Source organism: Corvus hawaiiensis, chromosome 6 (assembly GCF_020740725.1).
Source record: "Corvus hawaiiensis isolate bCorHaw1 chromosome 6, bCorHaw1.pri.cur, whole genome shotgun sequence".
NCBI lineage: Eukaryota > Metazoa > Chordata > Aves > Passeriformes > Corvidae > Corvus > Corvus hawaiiensis.
Window position 1 is genome coordinate 22,003,168 of NC_063218.1, and position 24,889 is coordinate 22,028,056.

General features: G+C 39.2%; 1 protein-coding gene across 28 annotated transcripts in view; it reads right to left on the reverse strand.

The window, feature by feature from the left end:
• Positions 1-24,889, reverse strand: part of NRXN3 (neurexin 3) — a 985,201-nt gene that overhangs the window by 864,597 nt on the left and 95,715 nt on the right. For 20 of the 28 annotated variants that reach the window (XM_048307861.1, XM_048307848.1, XM_048307847.1 and 17 more), the window contains exons 4-5: positions 21,687-21,716; positions 19,367-19,378 (exon numbers count right to left, since the gene is read on the reverse strand). The exons of the other annotated variants lie outside the window; for them this stretch is intronic. In XM_048307861.1, the coding sequence (XP_048163818.1) occupies positions 19,367-19,378; positions 21,687-21,716 (42 nt within the window). The remainder of the gene's footprint in view (positions 1-19,366; positions 19,379-21,686; positions 21,717-24,889) is intronic. 28 annotated transcript variants of the gene reach the window in all.

Below are 24,889 nucleotides of genomic sequence, written 5' to 3' on the forward strand. Positions count from 1 at the left end.
GATTATTCTCCAGTGATGTATTCTCATTATTTAGCCTAATCCACTTTGAAGCGATTTGAGCTCCAGTTTCTGCACAGGTTTAACTTTGATCACTTACAAGTGGAATCCTCCAGACATACACAGCATCTATGTAAGTACAAGGAAAAGACACAGAAGAAACACAAGGTCACAGTTAAGTATGTACTGGAAAAGCTTTACAATGTGACCTAGACAGAATTACCAGAGGAAAGGAGAGATTTATACCTATTTACATTATCCTTGCTTCAAACCAGGAGCAATTTCCCCTTACTCTAAAACACTGACATTTCCTATGAGATTTGCTCATATAAAAGAGGCAAAATGAGACTTCAACTGCAGCCACTTCAGCCTAGAAAATGACAACACAGCAATAACGATGTCTGGTTTTTTTATTATTATTATTAATAATAATAATAAACCCTGTCTCTGACAGGGTTAAAAGCCAAAGGGAAGTCCAGGAGTTGTACTTCCACAGGGGAGGTCGGGTGTCCAGAAAGTTTCTGGCACTATTCAGTGCTGAAAAGAGCAAGAGTCATACAAAACCAGCAGAGCCTGAAGTCAAATATTCTCACCTGCAGCAATGGTGCTTGAGCATGAGCATGAAGACCCTGTAGTCACTACAGAAGTTTCCTTAAAGTTGTTATGGGATCCTGATGTGATCAGAGCTTAAAGGCACACCCATCCATGCTTGTACAAGTGGTGTGCAGGACCACAAGTACTTTATACTCAAAACTAAGCCAAATATATTTTTAGGATGGGCAAAATGAAAAGCAAGGACCTATGACAGACCAGGAGAAAAAAAGAGAGGTTTAAAGTTACCTGCCTTGCCTTTACTGGGGGCCTTTTCTCCCTCCTGCCCGACACTTTGAACATGCAGTTTCATAATCTTCTGGGTTGCAGCACACCATGCACAGCCCTAGCAGGGTCCCTTAGAAAAAGGTCTGTTCTTCCACAGTGTCTAAGATCTGGTTCTTTGGTTACTCCTCCCCATATACTCCCATGGCCACATCGTGCTGCAAAGCCCCTTTCTACTAAAGTCATTGTCTTCTTCGAGCTCCCCTGCACACTCCAGAAAGTATTCTTCCTCAGCCATCTGATCCAGATCCCCCAGTGAAACACATTTTCCTTTGGTCTGAAAAGTCTTGTCTGAGCTCATCCTTTGAAGGAGAGAATGAATTTTAAGGAAACAGTGGCACAGTAAAAAAAAACCCATCTGCCATACAATTATTAAAAGCTCTGCTTAAGGAAGAGCAACTGCATTTGGTTGTGTATTGCATGCCAGTATGGACACCACTCTCTTCTAGGAACAGCTGCAGACTAACTGCACTAGCCTTTGAAAAGCCATTCACTATCAGAAGAGGCCCAAGGACTACCAAAAGGTCAAGAACTAGAGGAAAGCACACCTTCTTACACTCAGCCAAAATGCATACCCTGCAGCCAGTCAGATCAAGTGTTTTTTGACTACTCTGTGAGATGGGTCCATCTTCAAAAAAGACTTTACTGCAGGGGAGCAGGGCCTTGAGAAAGGACAAAAAGAATTGATAGAAGAAAATAATTTCTTTTAAGCAAGCAATACCATGCTGCCACTCTATGTTTAAGCATACATAGATCACTTAGCTGATGTGAAGCTTGCATTTGGTAAGAAAGGAAAGGACAAATGGGAAGCATATTCAAATCCAAAAGTGGCCAGAAAAGAATATGCAATACAGACCATTTGCTTATTTGCAAGTGGACCCATCATGTCCCCCTGCTCAGTACTTGCTTTGGTACATAACTAGGCAGCTCTTATGGTCTTCTGGAAACAATAACAAAAGTTAACAGACTTCAGATCAACACAGAATTGATTCTTTATTGCGGTTCCTCAGTGCTGAAACACTCTTATTCCCCTCTTAAGAGTCAAAACCTGACAGTATTTCTTCTGCAACATGCCTCTAGTTATTTGACTGGAACAATCAGCTTCTTGAAGGACAATAGAAGAAGTCCTTACTTTTTCATGATGAATATTTGTAACAACCGCTGAACAGTTCAGAAGGCACACAAAGGCAGCTAAGGCAGCTATGACCAACATCGCTACAGCAGAAATACGCATTCCCATTATTAATGTTGGATGACATGAGCCACAAAGTTTATTTTGATATATGATTTCACTTAGTCAGTGAGGTGGTGTTCAGATTTTCATTCCCTTCTAAACTGGGAGAGTATAAAGATCAGGTTTTTGTGACTACTAGAGAGCTCTTTGGGAAGCAGTTCTGTAATGTTTGCAGCCTGAAGACATGCTGGCACTATTGGTGGTCTCAGAAGGTCACTACTCGTAGTGCTCTTTTTTCATCATTGTGAATATTTGAGAGCTTCTTAGTACTGATCTGCCAAACTTATCTCTCTTCACCTTCTATTGCAAGCCCTTGGATGCTCCATGAATCCAATGTCCAGACTGTTTGCTCCACTGCACAGAAATGCCATCATGCTGAGAGTCGTTTGGCAACACCTGCCAGTGATGACTCTGTTTTATAACAGTCCATTAGCACAAGGTTCTTAATGAAAATGAAAGCTGGTAATGAAGCCAAAAGGCAGCAGCAGTCTCTAGTCTGGGGAGGGTAATTAAGCTAGAAGAGATGGAGAGACTGAAGAACAAAATTAACACACAGAAAAAGAAAAAAGAGACCTGGTAGTGCATTAGCACTAATGTAGTTATGGAAAACCATCCAGTTTCCTTTACAAAAGCATTTTGTTTGCATTTGGTGGACTATTTTTTTATTCCTAGCTGATAAAACAACAGCTTATTGCTCCCTCAGAGATACAGATGTCAGCTAGAGCAACACACACAGGATTTCAACATGGAGCAGATGAAGAACCTCTGGAAAATGAAGGAAGTCTATGTACCTTTATTGTGATACATCTGAGCTTTGGAGAAGGGAAAAAATTTAAGTTATCCTTCTCTAAGTTGCCGTCTCATGTTCACTAGATGTGGAAGAGAAAGACTGGCTCCCCAGAATGGTTTACTACCAATAAAATAGTCAAAAGTCAGTGGCTTACATCTTTTCCCTCACTAAAGTACTCTACAAGCTGGTGCTATAGTTCTCATTGCTAAGATGTCCTCTCTTGCTACAGGACCTAGAACACCTTTGTATGATTGCACAACACCCTTTCTATGTAATTCCTCTGAGACAACACTAGGATAATTCTTTTTTCTTCTGTGTATTTATGCTCTGTGTGTTGGAAATAGCTTTCATATCTTGCCACTTTCTCAGCATGAAGACCTAGCATACATATGAGGCCTTTGTCTGTTGCCTCTTAAGTCCTGCATGATCTTAATTGTCAAGCCCTTTCAAAATACTTAAAAATTGCTTGACATATCTCCACCTTACAGTATTTAAGGTCCTTAAAAGTTTAGTCTAGGTGCAGCTTAACAGGTCTCTTTACAGATGAATTATCCATCCACCTACTGCTTTATGAAGGCTGTCATGGCACTTATGCAACATTTATGCTGTTTTCTATCCACACTGATGATTGCAATTCTTTCCATTCTACTCAAATCTACACATTTCATTAATATGTCATTTTTTCCCCTTTGTGATCACTAAGAAAAGCACTAGACAGAAATGACAGTAACTTCCAATTTGTCTAGCCTTCTCAGTTCATGGAAATGCTGTTGCATTTTGAATTACTAATTTATTTTAGAAAACCCTATTAAAGCCAAATTTTAATTGTGGGGTTTTTTAAAGTAGGGATTTTTGTCAAATAACACATTGAAGTCTAGATGTATCACAATCACTGTCTCCTTTTCATCCAATAATTTTGTAACTGAGTCCAAAAGTAATCAAATGTCTTCTATGAGTTTTGTTTATTTAATACCACTGATAATTGCTCATGGTTCTGTTACTCCATATAGTTACAAATTCATTATTTTTAATATTGGTTCCATTATTTTATTAGAGGCTGGCAATGCTTTTAAGAAACAGTTTGAAAGTTAATTCATGGAATTGGTTTGGGGAAGGACTCAAGCCATGCACAGAATCTAACTGTTGAAAATCTGCCATAGTTTTTGATTCTCCTAAGAGTGTAGTACAAAGGACCAGAAGAAATATGAGCAGACAAAAACTAAAGGTTGCATTATGATAGGTATGCTCTTGTAGTACAGTTAAGGCATACACACTATGTACCACAACTATTAGAAAAATCCAGGAAGGTTTAACAGCCTCACAGGACAAAAGACTGATGATCCCACTGCCTGTGGGTTTGGCTAATTTTTATGTATTTCATTATCATCCTATACAGCATGAAGGTATCTCATTTCATCAAGGTATCTTCATCATCTCATATCATCAAGGTATCTTCAAGGTCTCACACACTAGAAATAATAACAGGAAAGGTGTACTTAAATCTTTTTCTTTGCAGTAATGCCTTAAAGGTGGCAGGGAAAGAGTTAGGAAGGGGAAAATACGAATCCCCAATGCCTTGTGATAGAACAAGAGGAATTTTCACTTTCCTTCTATGAGCAGCCCACCATGCCAACACTTGACAGCAAGAGGTATCAGGAATGGATTAGAGACTCTGATACTCCTTGCCCTGTCCCCAGGGTGCCAACTGCCCCAGACCTTTTTCTTTTGCCCCTGCTAAAAATTGAACATATGAACACTTCTAACCACTTCCAGCAGTGGCACCAGCAGAGAGCTCTGCCAGACAGCGGAACAGCCTCCTGCCTGCTTTGGCTTTGACACCATACCCTGGAAATACTGGGGACCTAAAATCAAACATTTTCAGAAGTGGATTGAGTAACTGGCTCTGTTTACAGCTGTTTATGTGGCATCCCAGCCATCACCAAGTAAACACCTGAACCTAGGCAATTCACTGGCCTGTAACTAGAGACTGGCCATGTAATAAATATGCAGCTCAATAAAAAGACAGATAATCTTGTAATAAGAGACTCATGAATCAGTCTTGTTGTTCCAGTGTGTCCCTCCTTTCTTCAAAGCACTCTGTTAACCAAGTGAAATCTCTATGTACAATGAAAGTTAATCTCCCCATTTCCTGGCAAGCCAGTGTCTCAAAGGCAGTAGGGACTTTTTAATTAATATTACATGCCTGTGAAAGACTAGGAAAATGCAACAGAAGCAAATTCTACATTGCCTAAGAATAATATCATTGCTTAGGCCAACTTCTAAATGGGACTTTGATGTGACTTGCTGTACCTAGTGTGTTCAGCTGAAAGCTCGCTCAGCTCAGTAGCTCTGTGCCAATAGGAATCTGAGTCTCTGGGCTCTGTTCCCAGCCTTAGTAGTTCACCCTGTCTCTGTGGAAAATCAGGTAGCCTCTGTCCTTCACCATCTTCTGTTAAATGGAAAATACTAAGTGCTCTGAGTGACTACACAGTACCTCCTGTTCACAGCTCTACCAGTGTATCTTGTTACTAGCTCTGCTGTCCCAACAAACTCTGCTTGCTGAAGGTCCAGAGTGATGTGCACTAACCTAAAGCTGAATCTGAGCAGTGGGACGGCATCAGTGCCCTAGACCAGGGCACCAGAGCGACCCAGCCCTGCATGTCAAGTCAAAGCAAGCCAAATCAGGTTTGAGTGGTAGAGTTGTGGGACAAAACAAAATAGCTGTACTACAGCTCCAAATCTAGTCATGTAGGCAGGGTAACATAAGGAGACACTTTAAAATGTGTTTGGTATAGATGGAAAGATACTGACAGTAATTCTGATAAAAATATACTTGGAACAAAACAGATTTTTTAATCACAGATATCCATCAATACAAATAAGGTAAAGCAAACTGACACACTAAGAATAAAATCAGAATAAAATATACAAGAGAAATAATGATCACCAGAGAGAAAGAGAACAGAAGCTTGGGTAATCATCATTATGGAACTACTGAATGAGAATATTGGAATTTTCATGGAAAACTTTTATTTATAACTTCTACAAATTCATATTCTACATGGTCAGAGCTCTGGGAACTCTCTGTTCCTGTCCCCAGGTGACCCATCAGCCAAACACACTCCAATCAAAGGTAACAAATGCATTTTAAGAGAAAAAGAGTAGTGCTAAATGAATTATGTGAAGCATTAACAAAAAACTATCAGAGCACTTGAAAAGGCATGCAGCAATGCCCATGCAATAACTCCATCCAAATTCTTCGTGTGGATTTAACAGGCCACAATCTCCCCATTTCCACTTTCATCTTACTGATGCCTGACTCTCAACTGACAGAAAGGCAGAGCTGCTCCAACTCAGAACCAGAATAAAATAAGTAAAGTCAGGATGTGTCTTATCACAAAGGCCATGACAACAAATATTAACTGGCTCTTTTTTGGTACATGTAACATAGAAGGGTAAAGACCATACAGTCATAGCCACTGTTGTGACTGTGGTCCCTAAGAAGAGAATTGAAAGATTTGAGTGAATGGGGGCAGCACACACAGTGGTAAAACACAAAGTGAGAGCAGTAGCAAAGGTAGGACAAAAAAAATTTCTGCCCTGGTTACTTCTCTGAAGACGATCTCACACTAAGATGAAATAGGTTAGGTGTCTGTCAGTCACAGCTGCTGCTTGGGGAGCAGCCAGCAGTGACTTCCAAAAGCTGGAAATTGCAGAGGAGAGCAAGCAGCAAGTTCAGAGCTGAGATACAGCCCCAAGGTGGGAAGCCAGTACCCCCAGTATTAACTTGCCTGTCTCTGGCTTCAACTACCCTGTGTAGAAATAGAGTACATACTTCCTGTTGGAAAGAGAACATCCTTCCTTTCTTTCCTGGAAAGTCTGTTCCTTTGAATAGTACAAGCTGCAACTAATTAGTCTCAGGGACAGACAATTTAGTAGGGCCTTTGTTGACAGGAGAGAGAGTAATGGTTTTAAACTAAAGGAGGGTAGATTTAGTTTAGATATAATGAAGAAATTTTTCACAATGAGGGTGATGAAACACTGGAACAGGTTGCTCAGAAAGGTGGTGGATGCCCCACCCCTGGAAACATTCAAGGTCAGGTTGAATGAGGCTCTGAGCAACCTGATCTTGCTGAAGATTTCCTGTTTTCCAGCACTATTTGTTTTCTCAGCACCACAGCACAATTTCTCTCAGGATCTTCAGGCAGTTCTGCACTGTAAACCCATGCAGTGCCAGAGTCAGAAGAGGTGAATGACAGGGCTAAAGATGAACACAACTCTTTGCCTAGGGCTACTGCCCAAAGTCCAGGCTGCCATCAGGGGTGACTTTTGCCAGTCCCTGTAGAAGCACAAGCCGGTCTCCAGGCCAGTTTGCAGGAAAGGGACAGCATGACCCAGCCTGCAAACTGTGTTGCCCCTACAGAGTCTGATCATGCCTGTCCCATGGGGCAGTTTCTCTCCTCATCCCAAGAGGAGCTGAGCCCCCCCTTTCTACCAGCATTGTGTCTGCCACATAGAGGGAGAAGTAATAGAAGGACAGAAATAACTCAAAACATCTTAAATCATGTGTGACCACAGTGTGGGGCATAAGAATACTCTATCCTCTTCTTTTTTACTTACTACCCAAAAACCTAGTACACTTACAGAGTAATTAATTTAGTTTCATGCAACATAAGACAAGAAACTTATCACCACTTCCATTTCACACATGGACAAGCTGAGGTTCACTGTGGGCAATCAGAACAGCCTGAAGCAAAATCAGAGCAACCAAGAACTGAACTGAGGACTCTAAATCTTGTGCCTTAACACCACCTTTCCTTTCTCAGCATGACCTCCTCCCAAGCTGAGATGCTACTTTTCCATATTCAAGGGTATTACTTTCCTCCCTAGAGAGACCTGAAGGCTGAGCTGGCTTCTCTTCTTTCTCTTTGCTTAGAGAGAACAAAAAAAAGAAACCACATCCGCAAACACACTCCAAAGGCAGTCTTATTTAATCCCAGTGTAATTCCCACTGCTCTGTCTTAATCCTTTCACCTGTGAGATAATTGACAGCATTCTGGGAAGAACTCAATGCTAATCATAGACTTGCATAAAAAGATATAAAGAACCAGATAAAACAGTCTAAAGGAAATCACAAGGCCTGATTTAACCATGCACACACATATCTATTCCAGACACCCTGCTGAACTAGCCACTTTCACAACAAATGAAAGGTCTACTAATGGGCCTGGAGGAGAAGGCCATAAAAAGCTATGTCAGTAAATAAAGGCTTTAGTCTTCTACTGCGCTGTGAAACGACATATAACAAAATGAAATACCAAAATAAGCTACCAATAGTAATACCTAGCTACCTAATATTCAGCAAAAAAACAATCTGTAGGGATATCTTTCCATCTTATTCTGTCCAGAAGACCAGGGCTTACAGCAGATTCCTTTTCCACCACTTTATCTGGGACACTCCTCCCAGACAAGAGTATGTATGTTCTGCTTCCCTTCCCCCTTTCCACTGTTCTACATCCATTCTTCTTTCTCTTCACTGAAAAAACATTTCCACTCCTTGAACTACTTAAGTGCCTTAGTTCTTTTCTACTTGTCCTTAAAACGTATGCCTTTGAAGAGAAACCCACATTGTCTCTGTGTGCTCATAGGTACTTTCCCAAGAAAATCCTTACCCAGCACACTCAGGGCACCTTTGCATTATGATAGGTTATTTCCTTCAGTAGAATTTTTTTACAGAGATTATGTGTTGTTTCCCTTTGTAAAATATGACTGCTATTTCTGTGGTCATGTACATGTTTATCAATGATAAACAGAGTTTTAATCTTTTTAGAGTATTGCTTTAGCAAGTGAAATCTAATTGGGAGAGTCCTTGGTATAGCAGGCAAGTTTTTGGTGGTTTATAAAATAGATTGCACTGGTGCTTAGAGAAACAGGAATGGACAAGACAACTCTGGCATTTATTGCCTGTTCTCCTCCAGCTCTCTCCCTCTCTCTGCACTTCTGCTCATTCAGCTGTAAAACAAGGAAAACAAATAATTAACCTTCTTGCTGGATGGATGTGAAGCTGAATGATAATGCTTTGTACTCGCTGTGTATTGTTTTCAGCACACTCTGTAAGTGTCAGTGCAGCAGCTCCTTGTGCAGTGGTGAAGGGCTTTTGTCCCCGCTTCATTGCTGCAGAGGCACAAAGGCCCCAACAATTCACAGGGAAAGTCAGCTGCAGAGCCAAGAACACACCTCTCACTTCTGAGGCCTCTTCACTAAGCATGATGCTGGTACAGGAATGTGCTCCAAGTATTTATAAGACACTTAGCAGTTCAGGAGGTTGGTGGGTTGTCAACACGCTACATGTGCACTGCTAATGACAAACAATTAGCATGCAAAAAAAAAGATAATTTTTCACGAGATTCACAGACAGATATGGCTGGAAATAGCAAAAGAGAAGTAATCACTCATAAGAGTGGAGGTCATAATTCAGTATCTTTTAAAATGAACTGCTGAGAAATGGCCAATAGAGCTGTAATGAGCTCAAGGCCAGAAAGAAGGGAATCAGTGTCTATCCATTGAACTCATCAATATGAGAACTTGTAAAGAGGTTTCAAGCTCCAAAATCAGTCAGATGGGAGAAGAGTTAGAGACAAAATTATTTCTGAAATAAATTTCTTTTCAGTTATTTTTGGAAGACAAAAAGGAGGGACGTTGGTACATTGGAAAGCTAACAAAAATCATTATTCTCTATAAATTGCTTTGACATTGTATAGGCAGTGACCTTCACAGCAGTACCGGTTTAATGGCATTTACTTCAGCAGTAGCTGATTTCACTATTAAACAGGGATGCATAGCACAAGCTTACACAACTAAATCACTCTTGTAAATATTTAATATCATTGCCTTTCTTTTTTTTCCCTTTAAACAAATCACTATCAAAGGCAGAGCACACAGTAGAAAACACATTTATTTATTCTATCCTGGAAAAAGCTTAGTGCTCATGCATTTTATCTATCTAGTTCTCCAAATGACTTTGACACTTGAAAGCCCTTGTGATCAAAACAGTCTGAAGGAAGGCAATTTTGCAACCATTTAAGAACTGATTTCATGCACTGATCAACATTTACCAAACTTGCCTGATGGAATAGCACAAAGTTTAACCCAGCAGATTGATAGCAAACACCTGAAGGAGAAAATTAGTAAGAAACCTGCACTGGTTTAAATAAAAGTACCTTAGAAGACAAAAATAAAGCAAATCAGACACTCTCTCTACACTCTTCTCTTCCCTGACACAAAAAAAAAAAAAAGAAAAGAAAAAAAGAAAAAAAAACAAAAAAAAACACCTCAGCATTTGGGAAATCAAAGGGAACTCTCAGACTTCTGCCTGATAATACAGTAAGTGCATCCACCACATAATGGTTATTCCATGGTTCATTCCATTATGGACATATAGTGCAGCATAGCAGGAAATGAATTGTCCACAGATTTCTCTTAAAATACATCTGTTTTAAAGATGGAGTCAATAGAGAGAACAAATAAAGTACAAGAACACAGCAAAGAAAAATTACTAATGTGCGTCTCTAGTATCATATCGTAATATAAAATTGACTGATAAATTGAAAAGCTGAGCCTGGAATTGAGTACTTTAAGCATAGCATGTAGTTTCTCAAGAGAGCCCTACCATCTACAAACATTCTGATTTTCTAACTTTAGGCAAAGATTTTTTCCACAATCTGGCATAAATGGTCTGTCACATGGTGGCAAAAATTATATTCTGTTCAAGCTGCCAATGATCAATGCCATGAAGTGTTCTTTATAACAGTATTTTTTGAGACAAGTAACAAAAGTTATGTTGCTTTTCAGCAGTTTAACAACAGGGGAAAGACAAATCAATGGATATTTATGAACTGAAATTCTGGGGGAAAAATAATTCGGTAAACTGAGAGATAAAAAAACGTGTAGAATGCAGCTTGCACACATGCCTACAGACTTCTCTGAGACTGCAGAATAAGACTATCCAAAATAAATATGAAAATGGTCAGATAAATATATTATTTGGATGATGGAGTTGGCCAGTCCTGCAAGGCACTGGTGCCTGAAATGTGTGTGCCCTTTGTCAGAGCTGGGAAATGCAAATGCACAGCGGTGCTAGGGCTGCCCTGGGTTTTACAAAAGCTTGCAACATCTTTAATGCAGAGCTAAGCCAGAGCCTGTAATCCCTGCGCTGCGATGCAGCAATGTGCTCTCCCCTCACAGGACAAGCCAACAGCTATGCAAGATCCTTTTATCAACATTCACAGGGCTGGAAAATAACTGTTCACAGTTTGATTCCCAACATTATCGAGTGAATCAAGAATTGCTCAAAGAACAGGCAGCTGAATACACATGTAAAAGACAGAGGTTCTTCAGTGATATTTATTCTAGCCAAGTTTTAATATTTCAAGGCTTATAGCAACTAACTCTTTACATAATCAAATGTAATTATCTGATCCCAGCTGGTGATCAGAACATTCATCATCAACCTGGTCATTATTAATATACCAGTAATTAGGGGAATAAAGGTGTATGCTTCATAATGCTGGCTTAATACAATTCACTGTATCTAATAAGACCACAGTTCCGTCTAAAATACAATTATTTTAACATATTATACATTTTTGTTGCCACTACTAACAATGAAAAATCCCAAAGATATATTATTTTAGAGCAAATACTGAATTTTTTTAAAGTCTTCAATAAAAAGAATTTGGTCAATTAAAAGGAATCACATTTTGCTTTAGAAAGAATCTGACCCATAAGCAGTTCCCCAATCAAACTGTGATTTGAGAGAAAAGCTTGATTAAAATGCATGCAATTGACAGAATCAAATCATAAACACTTACCTACAAATATTACATACCATCTTCTTGCTCTACTGTAGGAGAGGAGGTGATTTCTCAGGCACCACTGTGTGGTACTGCTTGGCAAATGCTACTGACTTTTTAATGGTGACAACTGTGTACACAAATCCTAAAAGTACCAGTTCTGTTTAAAGCCTTTCCCCACAAAGCAGTGCTGGTAAAGAACCATTTCTATTAAATGCTTTGCAGTGTTTAACAAGAGAACTAAGGCCATTATTTAGTGAGAATGATCCAAAATCCCTCAGGTTAGTGTTGGAACAGTTTTAGAGTCAGATTCCTCTCTGCACTATTTCTTTTACATCAGTGCATTTCCTCTCCTTCAGTATCAGGTATACCACAATAAAATGCTTTCAGAGCAGTGAAGAATATGGCTCTTAATACCCTTGCAACAAACCTCTCAGTATAAAAAGCACATCTAGTATAAGACCAGTATCTCACAGAAAATCCTTCTATAACAGAATTTTGGGACTTTATCCCTGCAGGTACACAACATATTCCCAAGTGCAAAACACCATTAATTTCTATAGGCTCCTCCAGCTGTTTAGAGAACGCAGTAGACTCAGCACAGCAACTTGCAGAGTAGGTTATCAGGAACTAAAATTCCAAAACAAAAAAGCTTTCAAAACAAATGAATATGGCACAACCTGTGAGTGCTGCATTCACACCCGATTCCTTGCTCTCTGCAGTGGTATTTTCTATTATCTTCCCTTATTTCATAGCCTATCAGTACTGATTTCTATACATGCACTCAAAACTATCAAGGCTCTTGAAACAAATGAGGAAATGAAACCCAGCATGAGGAGAAGCTCTACCTCCATGAAAGGGTGAGTACAGCCAAATAAATGAAGGGTGCTGAGTGTCACAGGAAGATGTGCTTTGCCCAAATCAGAATCAAAACCCACAATACTGATGTGGGGAAAATCACACACCATTAGACATGAATTAATAACTGGAACACATGATACTGAGTTTATTATATTAGACGATTTGAGGAAGCATGACCTTCTTCACGGCAATAGTTTTACAACCATTTGCAAGGCGTGTTATTCCCTGATCTCTAGTCAAAATATTTACCAGCTGGTAAAGCACAGCAAAAAAGGCTGCTGTTTGTAAGCTCTAATTTTTAATGCATAAGATCCAGCTTACACAGCACATATTTTCTAAACTGTTCAATACCATAACGTTATCTGTCTAGTCCACAGAAGGCCACAAGGAGCCTTGAAACAGGAAATTCCCCTCTTTCATAGGGTTTCCTATTTTTGCAGGACTGTCTGATGTGTGTGACATGGTCTATTTCAGTTCCTGATGGCATTATCATCACTTTGCTGCATTACCATAAAGCCCAGGAAATAAGCTATTACCCACCACACTCCTCCCAAACGTTATCATAGACAATCATGTGCTCACAAAACAGCGTTAACTGTGAGAATTAGAGTCCATTTAAACTGCAGCTGTTCCTTCATTCCTAAATAGGTTCTTAGATCAAAACTTCTCCCTGACTGGTCTCATTACTAAATGTCCATTTCAACTGGAAGAAAAAGATCACTTCAAAGAATTTTATGTTTTACAGATAACACTCCTTCCCTGTAATATAACAACAAGGTAAGTAACATTAAAATGAAGAAATTTTTTTTAAATATAGTAGACATTTTAGCTTTCAGATTTGTGAGTTGGAATTTTGCCTTTAAATCATCTCTGGTGAAAGAAATGAACCTGTAATTTTGATTTTCTATTTCTAGTTTATCTTATTTTCAGAATCTCAAGCTTCAATTATTTAAGGGAAAGACGTTCTATTTATTTTTAACAATAATACTAACTCTGCATTTGCTGTTAAATGCAAAACTTAAATCCTAGATTTAATATACATGCTGGTGTTCTTTTCAGCTATAAACCCATGCCCTAGAAAGGCCCAAACCACCACAACCCTATATTCTGCTATTATCAAAAAAACACACAGCTTATTATGTGTCATTTCCCGCTCTGTTTCTTTGTCTCTTTGTTACCATCCACTGGAAGGGCTTCAATTTACAGAGAAAAAACACTTTCAAATCTAAACTGAAAAACCTGAATGTCAGGAAAATGCACAGTGTCTCTTTAAGAGTCAACAGTAAATTAACTTTCCCGTAACAGTGCAATAATTAGCAGTTAGTAGCTTATTAAAAGGATGGCAAAGGCCAAGCTGCCATCTGGGATCTCCAGTTTCTTGTGATTGTTATTATGTCAAGATGTGCAACTTGCATTAGCTTTCATGTCACTGTGCTTGCCCTTACTTTACATGTAAATTTTAATGAAAGATACAGCACTTTAAAAATCAGACATCCATCAAAAGTGCTATTAGCCTGCCTTTTACAAAGCACGTGGCCTGTTTTGCTACCTCTGCATCTCTACACACCACTGAATGCCTCAAATGAAGAGAACAGAGGAAGGGGGAAGAAAAAAATCTTTCAATGATATCAATTAAATACTCTCTCTGGGCAGAGAGAAACCTGAGCTTCATTGAAAACAGAAAACTACAATACAGCCTAAGACGACAATATTTTAGCTCCTGTTTACACACAACGCAACCACAATGCCTTTAACGCTCACAGGAATCATTCTTCTTAATGAAAATGAAAGCCAGTGAAGAATCAGCTGTTTATTCACACATCAGAAAGACACAGTTTTAAAACAAGGCAGAATGAAAACATGTAACAAAAAATTAAATACCTATAACCTACATTATTAAATTAAAATTAATTACAAATTAAATAATATCTTATTACATAAGATATTATTAAATATCTTATGCATACACAATATTTGTAAGAACACAAGCTCATAAGCAGAAACAAAAATAATTTACCAGAACTGTCCTATTTAATGTGTCATATGTTTGTGTTCACAAATGTATTACAAAGAAGAATAATGTATAATAAGAATAATGCATAAAAAGAAGAATAAAACATCTATTCCTTTGCATTAGCTAATATGGAACATTTAAGTGACTTCATTCCCCAAACTTTAGAAAATGTCATCACCACTGGAATACAAAGAAATAGGATGAAGGCCTTGCAGAAATGCCACCCAATGCCTTACATTTGAAATTCATCAACTATCAATCACCTCTAATTAGACTTCAACAAATTACATGAAAATATTTCTTTTTTCCCTAAATAAAATATTAAACCAGCAGGAAAAATTCACTTAAAAAAATTTATTCCAGAAGAATAACATCTTCCTTCAAGGGGCTTTAATTCAGAGAGGTTTTGCATATTCGGTATTCACTAACCATAAAATAAAATGCTTGTTTTTTTTGAATAGCCATTAAGAGTAAAGTTAAAACTAAAAGTCACCATCCTTATAATAATGCAGGATTTGTTTCTCACCAAAGGAAAACAAACCCACTACCACACATATTTTAGAGTCCTTTCCTTAATACTGTTAATTGTAGAAACCAAAACCATACAATATTCACATTTAAAACCCAAATATTAAGATACTTTACAGGGCAAAGCAGAGCTTAAAAACCACTGCCAAAGCTGGCAAGACAAATGTAGTGTTGTTTTTCACATTGTATAATTAGACATTTAGAGAGTACAAATGATTTAATTTGTGCCTGATGTTTCACTCCAACATTTGCATAAACTCTTGGCCATTCAGCTGGACTTATTCACATACAACCATAGAACCATTTAGACTGGAAGAGACATTTAAGGTCAAGTCCAACCCCCAGCACTGCCAAGTCCACTACTAAACTGTGTCCATGAGCACCACATCTATATATCTTTTAAACATCTCCAGGACTGGCAAGTCAACCACTGCCCTGGGCAGCCTGTTCCCATGTTTGACAACTCTTCCCATAAAGAAATTTTTCCTAATATCCAATCTAAATCCCCCCTGGTGCAACCTGAGGACATTTCCCCTCATTCTATATCTTGTTACTGGGACGAAGAGGCCGACCTCCACCTTGCTACAGCCTCCTTTCAGGTAGTTGTAGCGAGAGAGAAGGTCCTCCAAGTCTCCTTTTCTCCAGGCTAAACAACCCCAGCTCCCTCAGCTGCTCCTCATGAGATTTGTGCTCCAGACCCCTGACCAGCTCCGTTTCCCTTCTCTGGATATGCTCCAGCACCTCAATGTCCTTCCTGTAGTGAGGGGCCCAGAACTGGACACAGCATTCAATGTGCAGCCTCACCAAGTAGAGGGGATGACCACTGCCCTGGTCCTACTGGCTACACTATTTCTGAAGCAAGCCAATACAAATCCTAATGGTATTACTGGTGAAAAAGAACCTGAAAATATTTTCCAGATCAGTAAGGTCCAGTCATTTCCTTCTACTGAAGCCCACAAATGCTATTTCATTTTTCCTGTGCCATTACCTTCAGGTCAATATTATTGAATATCTCAAAGAAATAAGAACCTCATTCTCTGAGAGCAATGCTAAACCTTGCAAGACTTAAAAGACCTACTTTAGATAAGAGCAGTTAGGACCAAAGCAGACAATCTGATTTTGCAATGCTGATTATTAAACGGGGAAATTGACACTAGCCTTTGGTCCACACAACACGCATTTAAAAAGATCCCACTCTTTCACTTCTCTCTAACAATTAAGAAAAAACCTGCTTCATATTGAAAATGAGTGGGCAGCTGTGTAGTTCACACCGAGCACAACTACTGAAGGAAGGAAGGAGCTACATGCATTAGAGAAGAACCAGCAGTCTGCAGACAGCATGGGTGCTACAGGGTGACCTGTGCACACTCAGAAACCAGCCTCACTGGTTGTTCTCTGTGTCAGAGAGGACATTTAGGACGTTCCAGTTCTTTTGGTTCTTGGCCCACTGGATTCAATGTGAATGTTGCTATTGCCTTCAAGAGACAAAGGACTTAATTCACTGAAAATAGTAGATTCCCACCAGAAATACAGGCAATTTTCACAGGAGACATGAGCCTCAGTAGAAGTCAGATCCAAACCAAGAGTGATGGTAAAACAAAACCCAGATGGTGGAAGGTAGCAAAACGGCAAATAATAATTTCCTTAACAAAGACTTTCAAGACAACAAGAATATGGAAGAAGGTAATTACACATTAACTCCAGTAGCAAATTAGAGTTGGATATTTATAATTTCCTTTAATATCATTTACTTGTGGGGAAGTGTTAGGGAAGTAAACTTAATATAATTGTTCCTTAATTGCCAGTACCTTTCCAGAAAAGAAGTCATATTCAGCAATTCTTGCCAAACTAAACAAAAGTCCTCCTTGCTCATCACACATTTACCTCACCTCCATGACCAGTTCCATATACCAAATAAAAACTCAATGCATTTAACCTGAAAACTCAGTTCAGGTTAAAATGCAAGTGATATCCGGGTTCTTGTCTGTATCTCAAGTACTCCAGCCATTACCCCAGAACACGTACACTTCATCTTCTTCAACTTTCCAGGAACTTATTAAAAAAAAAATCAAAATCTCCTGAAAATTTTAAAAAGGATAGATGCAGAAAAAGCCTATTTACTGGAGTGGAAACAACTAATCAAACACTTGCTTTAAATGATGAATGCAAGGTCACAGACTGCTATACGTTGTGAAGAAGTTTTATGAAATCAAATACATCATATCCAAAATTAAATCAAATACATCATATCCTTTGGCTACATACGTGACATGAGACAGTTGTTGCCGGTTTTTACTAAAAACTACAAGAATGCCAAAAAAATATGAACCTTCCATGTGAGCACTAAAGACATCTGGTACCACTTTCTCTGTGAGCTGAAAGCCATGTGTGCGTTCAAAATTACAGTTTGAGCCCTCTGAAAGTAGTGCCATTTTTCACACAGACTGATGGTTCTCTGACAAAGTCACTTGCTATAACTACAGCTAAAAACTACACATAGCTGGGAAGTGAAATGATATTTTCACTCAATGACACAATAAATTAAGTTTCAGTACATATGAATTAATTGTGGACTATATGTTACAACCCTCATGCTACCAACTCAGTTAGGAGATTTGCTTTGGAAAAGACTTTCAGCTTAGTCCTGCACAGGCTGGCCTGAAGCATAAATGCCACCCAAGAAAAGAACAGGAACTAACATCACACAAGACTTGACCTGATCTACACTGACCCTTAAATCACACTAAGCCATACATCAGCTAACTGAATTATTGGCAGCTGTGTTGAGGCACAGTAACATTTTATATGGTGCACTTAGAGCTTCAAGTTCTCATATTTTTTACAGTGAATATATGTAATTATTATGTTCTGATGTTCACCTCTTGCTGAGAATATAGGTCTGAGTACAGCCTAGGTATTACCCTCCATCACCCAAGTTTGGAGAGAATAGAAAAACTATGAAATTAATTATTGGAATATTTTTCCAACCTCAAAACGGAACAAATAATATGGATTACATAATGTACTCCATCACAGAGAATTCAACAATACAAAATTGTTAGAAGAAAGCTGGGCATCAGAAAAAGGAATCATGCAAATTGAGGTCTTTAATATGCCATTGTGCTCCCCAGAATTCAGGTATTACAGAAGTATTAATTATTGAGTAGAGACTGCTTGTGCCTCAAAGGAAAGTTATTATGAACAAATCCTCTGAGCTCATATCCCTCCCAAATTCATAGTTGCACAACAACTCATTTCATTCCCCAATGTCTTACTGGCATGGACACAAGCAACATCCTCCAATATGTTCAAATCATGCTAATAAATAGATCAGACTCTTCAGCAGTGTATTCATTGAAACAGAGTAAGCCTTAGCATAACAAAACCTTTTTATCTTTTTCATTGGAAAATAGCTTAAAAAAAAAGATTTTTCTCAAGCCATGTTTATAATTTATCAATCAATCAATCTTCACTTTTCCTTCCACTCCAACTGAAGACCCATAGCAAGTTTGCAGCATTTTGCCTTTTCGGCAGTTTTGATAAGGGATTGATGACTGCCCTCTGCATGCCTAAGATAGGTGTGAACTGCTGAAGAGCAAGTTGGAGCCCCAGAGCAGACTTGCATGCCCTGTGCTGTACTGGGCTGCAAAGGAAATGGACCTCTCCGTTTAGCAGCACTGATTACTTCTGCTTCCTCCGCAGCTTTTTTGCAACTCAATTTCTTTGAAAAACACCTCAGTGCTAATAGAAAGGATGGGAAGCAGAGCCAGGGGAAGAAACAATAGGTAAAAAAACCTCCGTTGTTGAAGGGTAGTGAGCAAGCCCAGTTTCTGCTGCCACCAACACCAGTAGCAAAACTACCAGCAGTGGCATCACTCTAGTATAAGTGTCAGCAGGATCAGCTCACTGGCCTATGGCTCTGTCTTTGACTGAACTGACAAACCCTTCACACCCCAGCATCACCTGCTATAGATGCCCTGACACTGCACAGCTCATATTTAGTGTGAATAGGGAGAAAATAACATCTCTTAGGAATGCCTCAAAGCATTCACCTTTATAAATATTTCCTCCATAATTGAATACAAAAGATTGTTAACAGACTTTTCAAAATAAAAGCATTAAGTTCCAATATGAAACACATTTGTAAAAATACAATTTGCCCATCAACAAACATTTTACAAGCGATGAAGTCATAGAAAGAATGTGATCTCTACCTTTACTTCTACCTACAGACAGGAAGGTGTGCATCCAGTTAAGAGGAGGAACAAGAGAGGTGTCCACCACAGAGGAGGCAAAAGAGAAGAGAAGAAGGAAGCATAAAAAACCAGAAAAATGTGTCACTGGCCATACTTAGAAAAACAAGGAAATGAGCATATTTATCTAGCAGCCAAACCCAACAAAACATAATGTCAAGGGGAAAACAAGAGACATACCACAACTAAAGCACAAAGCAAAGCTTAAACCATTGACAGTACAATCAGCAGCTGCCTGGTTAAGCTTTAATTTGATTTTCTACTGAGAAATGCAAACTGCTCATGCAATACCATGCCAGTGATATGCCTCAATCCACGTCAAATTCAAAACAGCAAGGGAAACAACAGAATAGGACAGGAAAAAAATAAATCTCATGGCAATATATTTGCTAAACACATCTCACCCACCAGAGCTAATGTATTTATATATAACGTTGACATTGCATATTTACTCATACATATACATTTACATATTTTATATCCATCATATTTTTATAGAGTAAATATTTATCAAAAGGCATTATCTGTGAGTTTGTTGGCAAGAAATGAGAAGCCACTGTTCCCTGATGTGTCATACATAAACAAAGATGGTTAAAGTTGCCAGAAGCCAATAGTTTTCACATTTTTTTGCCAGATGAGGGAGTTTAGAAAGTGCTGATGACTGGCCTGAATAGGTCATGCAAGTCTTCATGAGCCAGCTGGGTTGCAACTTGTAATTTAAATGGCCAAGTGCAACAGTTTACATAATCCGGTGCTAAATCACAGACTACTATAAAGAAATGTTCAGTGTTATTGAGAATGAAAGTGGCCATCAACTATTCTGATCACTTCCAACATGCCTTCCTCTGTCAAAACAGCTTGCATCCTGAGCAACTCAGACATGCTGAATGGACCTGTCTGCTGGATGGTCCTTCAACAAGCACGACCTCTGAGCCATGAGCCCAGTTGAACAGTAAGTGGGGACAGAGAAGGAGCTCAACGCTTTCCAGAGTTTAGTCAGATGCTCCACAGGCCAAACACCTGTAAACCCAACCTATAAAGAGCCCAATTTTTCAACCTTTCCTACCACACAGGGATGTTAAGCAGTACAGAAACTGGTAAGTAAGCCCCTACTTCACTTCTGATTGTTACTTAAACTTTCAGGACCCCAGAGCAGAAATCTGTCTTGAAATACAGAATAAAAACTGATAATGTCTTATGTCTCTCTACATTTCACTGAGATACATGGAAATTATGTCTCTTTTACTCAAGCACTTACTCTTTAGCCTTCACAGGCACTATGTACTATCTTACTAACTCCTCAGACTGTCCATCCTCAGATACATGCTTACTTAATGCCAAAAAAACTTTTGTGTACATCTAGTCTAGGAAAGCTTCATCAGGCTTTGGAGTCAAAACGTACATTTTCTTCCCATAGACAAACACTTGGTCTGGACTTCCTAGAGTACCATTTGCATACACCTTGCATTAAGTCTTAAATCATTTGACTCCTGCATTCACAAGACTAGAAGGCATCAGGAGTGCTGTTAAGTCCAGTTTACCCTCGTCAGTAAGACACTGGCACTATCACAGGAAAACAGAACCACGATTCTCTTTGCTTTATCTGTTCTCACCAGCTTGTTACCCCACACCCTCATAGTGCAAAACGGAACTAATTATCCCATCATATCACAGCCAATAGATCTGTAACTCAGTGCAGGCTGAGATATTAAAATGTAATCTCTGATCCAGGCCTAGATCCCATTTATAGACCAATATGGGGTTAGCCCAGTTGCTCTTCTCAACCATTTTGTTCTGTGTATATTTGAGTATTTTAAATTGCAGACACAGGACTTACAGGCCATTACATGCAAATTTCCTCAGGATTCATAATGAGTTAGGATCATGCCACAAGGGGAATTAACATACTTTTTGTAATAATTGTACTCTTAAAATAAAGACCAACACTGAGGTCTACATTTAGTAGGCAGAAGTGGGAGTCATTACAGCTGGCACAAGAAGAAAGAAACGGCAAGATAAAATAGTTGTGGGCTGCATGGAAAGAAGATGCATACCTTTTTACTGTCCATGGAATCATTTCATGCTCCCTCCTGGGCATCTGAGTCCCAGGTTGACATGAACCCTTGGCTCATGGGACACAGATGCAAAAATGCAAATGGCTTGACTGGCACTCAGTACACTGAGTTGCTTTTGTTATGCAAAGCCCAGCCCAGAAAAGCAGCAAGGACAAAGCTCTTTCATGATCAGTGACTGAAACAAAGAGGAAAGTGGAAGGACTTACCTTGTTCACCCATCATCAGGTGTGAGAGGCCTGAGAGAGAGAGAGGGAGAGAGAAAGTAAGAGAAAAAGAACAAATCTGAAAAGAAGCAGTAATATCCATGCACACTGGTCACAGTCCAATACCCGTCAGGACTGGAGCTCGCATACTTGAACTAGACCAAGTATGGTTGTAGCACACAGGACACAAACATTTTCAGGTGCTGCTTTTCACACTGAGCAGGAAACCATCTGTCACTGGTAGAAAAAACCTGCTGTTCATGGCAGAACTGTGTCTGAGGTTCAGCATATCCCTTGGGGGGGCGACTCCAGAAGCACTGCACACCTGTATAGCTAAATGGGCTATGGAAGCCAAGGTCCACAATGACAGTCTGCAGTAAGCCATTGTTCCTCTGGAGAGATAGAGAAATAATTTCTCCTCGGCTAAAGACTTTAAATTCAAGATTGCAGTGGTCAGTAAAAGGGAGGCCATGATCACACCACATCTGCTTCAGATGAAATCTCTGCTCTAAATGCACAGACACACACAAAGCTATCATTATTGAACATGTGGCTTCATCATGTATTTCTAGGAGTCAATCAACACTGCTTACACTTACTAATTAGACACCAGTACACCAGACATAGCAAGGATTTAAAAAATTACCTGTAACCTATTTAAATACACCTCCACACACGTTCTAGGAAGAGCTGCAGATTCAGTTTCCTAGGACAGTGTGTTACTTTATGGCTCTATAGCTAAAGCTACTCTTCAGTTTCATAATTGAAGGTAAATCCAGAAAGCAGCAAGTTCCTCTCAGCAGAGACAGTCACTGTCAGCTCTGTATATGAGGTTGTAGTGTTTACTCAGGCTGCTTCACTCTCTGATAATTCTTTCTGGCACAAACCTTGCTTGTTTCAATCAAGCCCAATTTCCAAATATGTTTACTGTAATGTATTCATACAAATATTGTTTAAATATTTCTGTATATATAGTCATGCCCAAGCCATTAAGCATGAAGTGACCCATTAGTCAATTTTGTGACACAAGCGATCACAGAACTAACATAACAGAAATCAAGTCCTACACACTCAAGCCGTAAGGGACCCCTTTCATACTCGGTTCCCTGACCAACTTCCCTTAGCTCGATTCCTCCTCACATCTCCTACCTCTCATAGCACTTAGTATGGCAGGGGCTTCGATACATGCACACACACCACACACCCCATATTTTAAGTCAGTTTTTTAATCAAACAGGGCTGTGACTTTTTAATTTCACGGAGGCTGAGAGGTCAAATGAATTTATTAGAATGAGAATTTTCAACAAGAAGCATGCTGAGTTTGAATTTGTTAATTCCTTTCTCTTTTATGGTTTTCCTTTGCGATGGCTGAAGAAATCTAAAATCCAGATCATCCTAAGAATATGTTCGCCCACAGAGAACTTCAAGCCAGATAAGGGGATTAATAATTGTACAGTCTAAGGAATGCAAATACCTTAATGTTCTTGAAGATTACTGTGGATTTAGAAAAATAATCAGAAATATAACATAGGTTGAGATTTTTTTAGGTCTTTTAGCTATCAATAAACATAGCAGATTTGATACTGTAGGACACTTCTGGTTTAAATTACAAGATATAATTCAGTGAATCATTTGCCCTGCGAGGAGAGTGGGTTGAATTTGTGTCCCTATTTATGGCCACTGACCCCATCATTCTTGACAGGCAAATCTTAGGTCTGATCAAACAGACACTTCAACGTTACCATAAAAGGCAGGAAGACAAAAGTATAATTGTTAGTACCTACAATGCACAGAATCCCTGTACCAATGGCAAAAGAAGTGAAAAGGCTAGAAGCATGTCAGTATGGCATGCAGCAGAAGCTGGCTGAACAGGGAGAGGACATCAGATCCAAAGCGGAGATGGGGATCCTGAGGCCTTGTACACTGTGGGAAAGGAAAGTCATACCTACGAGGCCCAGCACCAACAGGTGCAGCTGCTGGGGATGGCAGGGGGTTTGTCCACTTGGACACAAACAAAGAGAAACCTCCAGAGAAGGTTCAAAGCAAGAGTCTGCATTAAACACCCTAAATCATACATAAGAAGATCCATTTTCTCTCCGCCAGCCACAGAGGAGGTTTAAAAATCCCAAAATGTTAGGAATATCAACACCCTTTTTTGTCCTTATCCACAGAAGGCCAGTGCCATGTGCCCTATCTGTCAGGCACATCAGCCAGATGCATCCCTACAAGCCCTTTGGCCGCAGCTGAGGAGTGAGCACGCTCCCAAATAAACGCAATATTGTGGCCCCCCATGTGGCCTTGGTTCAAATGCCTGCAAAAGTATCCCTAAGAAATACTCTGGCATTTCCTGCTTCTTCATAGATTTGAAATACCACAGCAGCTGTGGTACTAGTATTGTATGTATCTCTTGATCTTCTAGTCCCAACTGGACAATGAAAGCAGGGAGATTAATGAAAAATAATGCCCTCCCCCTCAATGCTATTTTTTTCTTTTTTAAAATAGGAAGAAAAAGGGGGGTGGATTTGGAGACAGAGCAAAGAAACACTATTATAAGTTGTCCACTGACAGAGACCCTTATTTTAACAAAGAGAACACCAACAGAATTCCAGATTCATTATTAGATAAAATAATAATACAAATAATGAAATAAAATATCATCTTTTCTCATCTGAAAATATTCCTGCCTTGCAGTTTAAAGTAGGAGTGAAAATGAATGTATTTATCTCCAAGAAAATGTCATTAACAACCAAAACCTTCAGCCATTGAGATACAAAATCTGTGACATTTGCAGCATGTCTAACAAAGGCCTCAAATTAGTCAGAGTACAATCAACGTGGAAAACATGAACTGACATAGTTGTCTCACCTTTACATCAGTTTCAAGACATGACGATACTAAAACAATTTTCAAATCATAAAAGTCAAAGCCACCTAGAGGTGGAATGGGGTAACACTTGCTATCAGAATGTAAGAAATTAATATGGCATCCAACAAACCAATGCCAGAGCTGTACAAATTCTTCAGACCTGCAAACTAGACCAGATTTTTCCAGATCAGTGGGTGTCTTGGGGTGACTTTATGATGTGTATCCCATATTGCTGCCCTACGCCCAGAAATTAACTTTGTGCCTTTCTATGCCTTTAAACTGAGCCTGAGAGGGGGAAGGAAAAACTGAGCAAAACTTTTTCAAAGCAGTTTGCAGCTTGT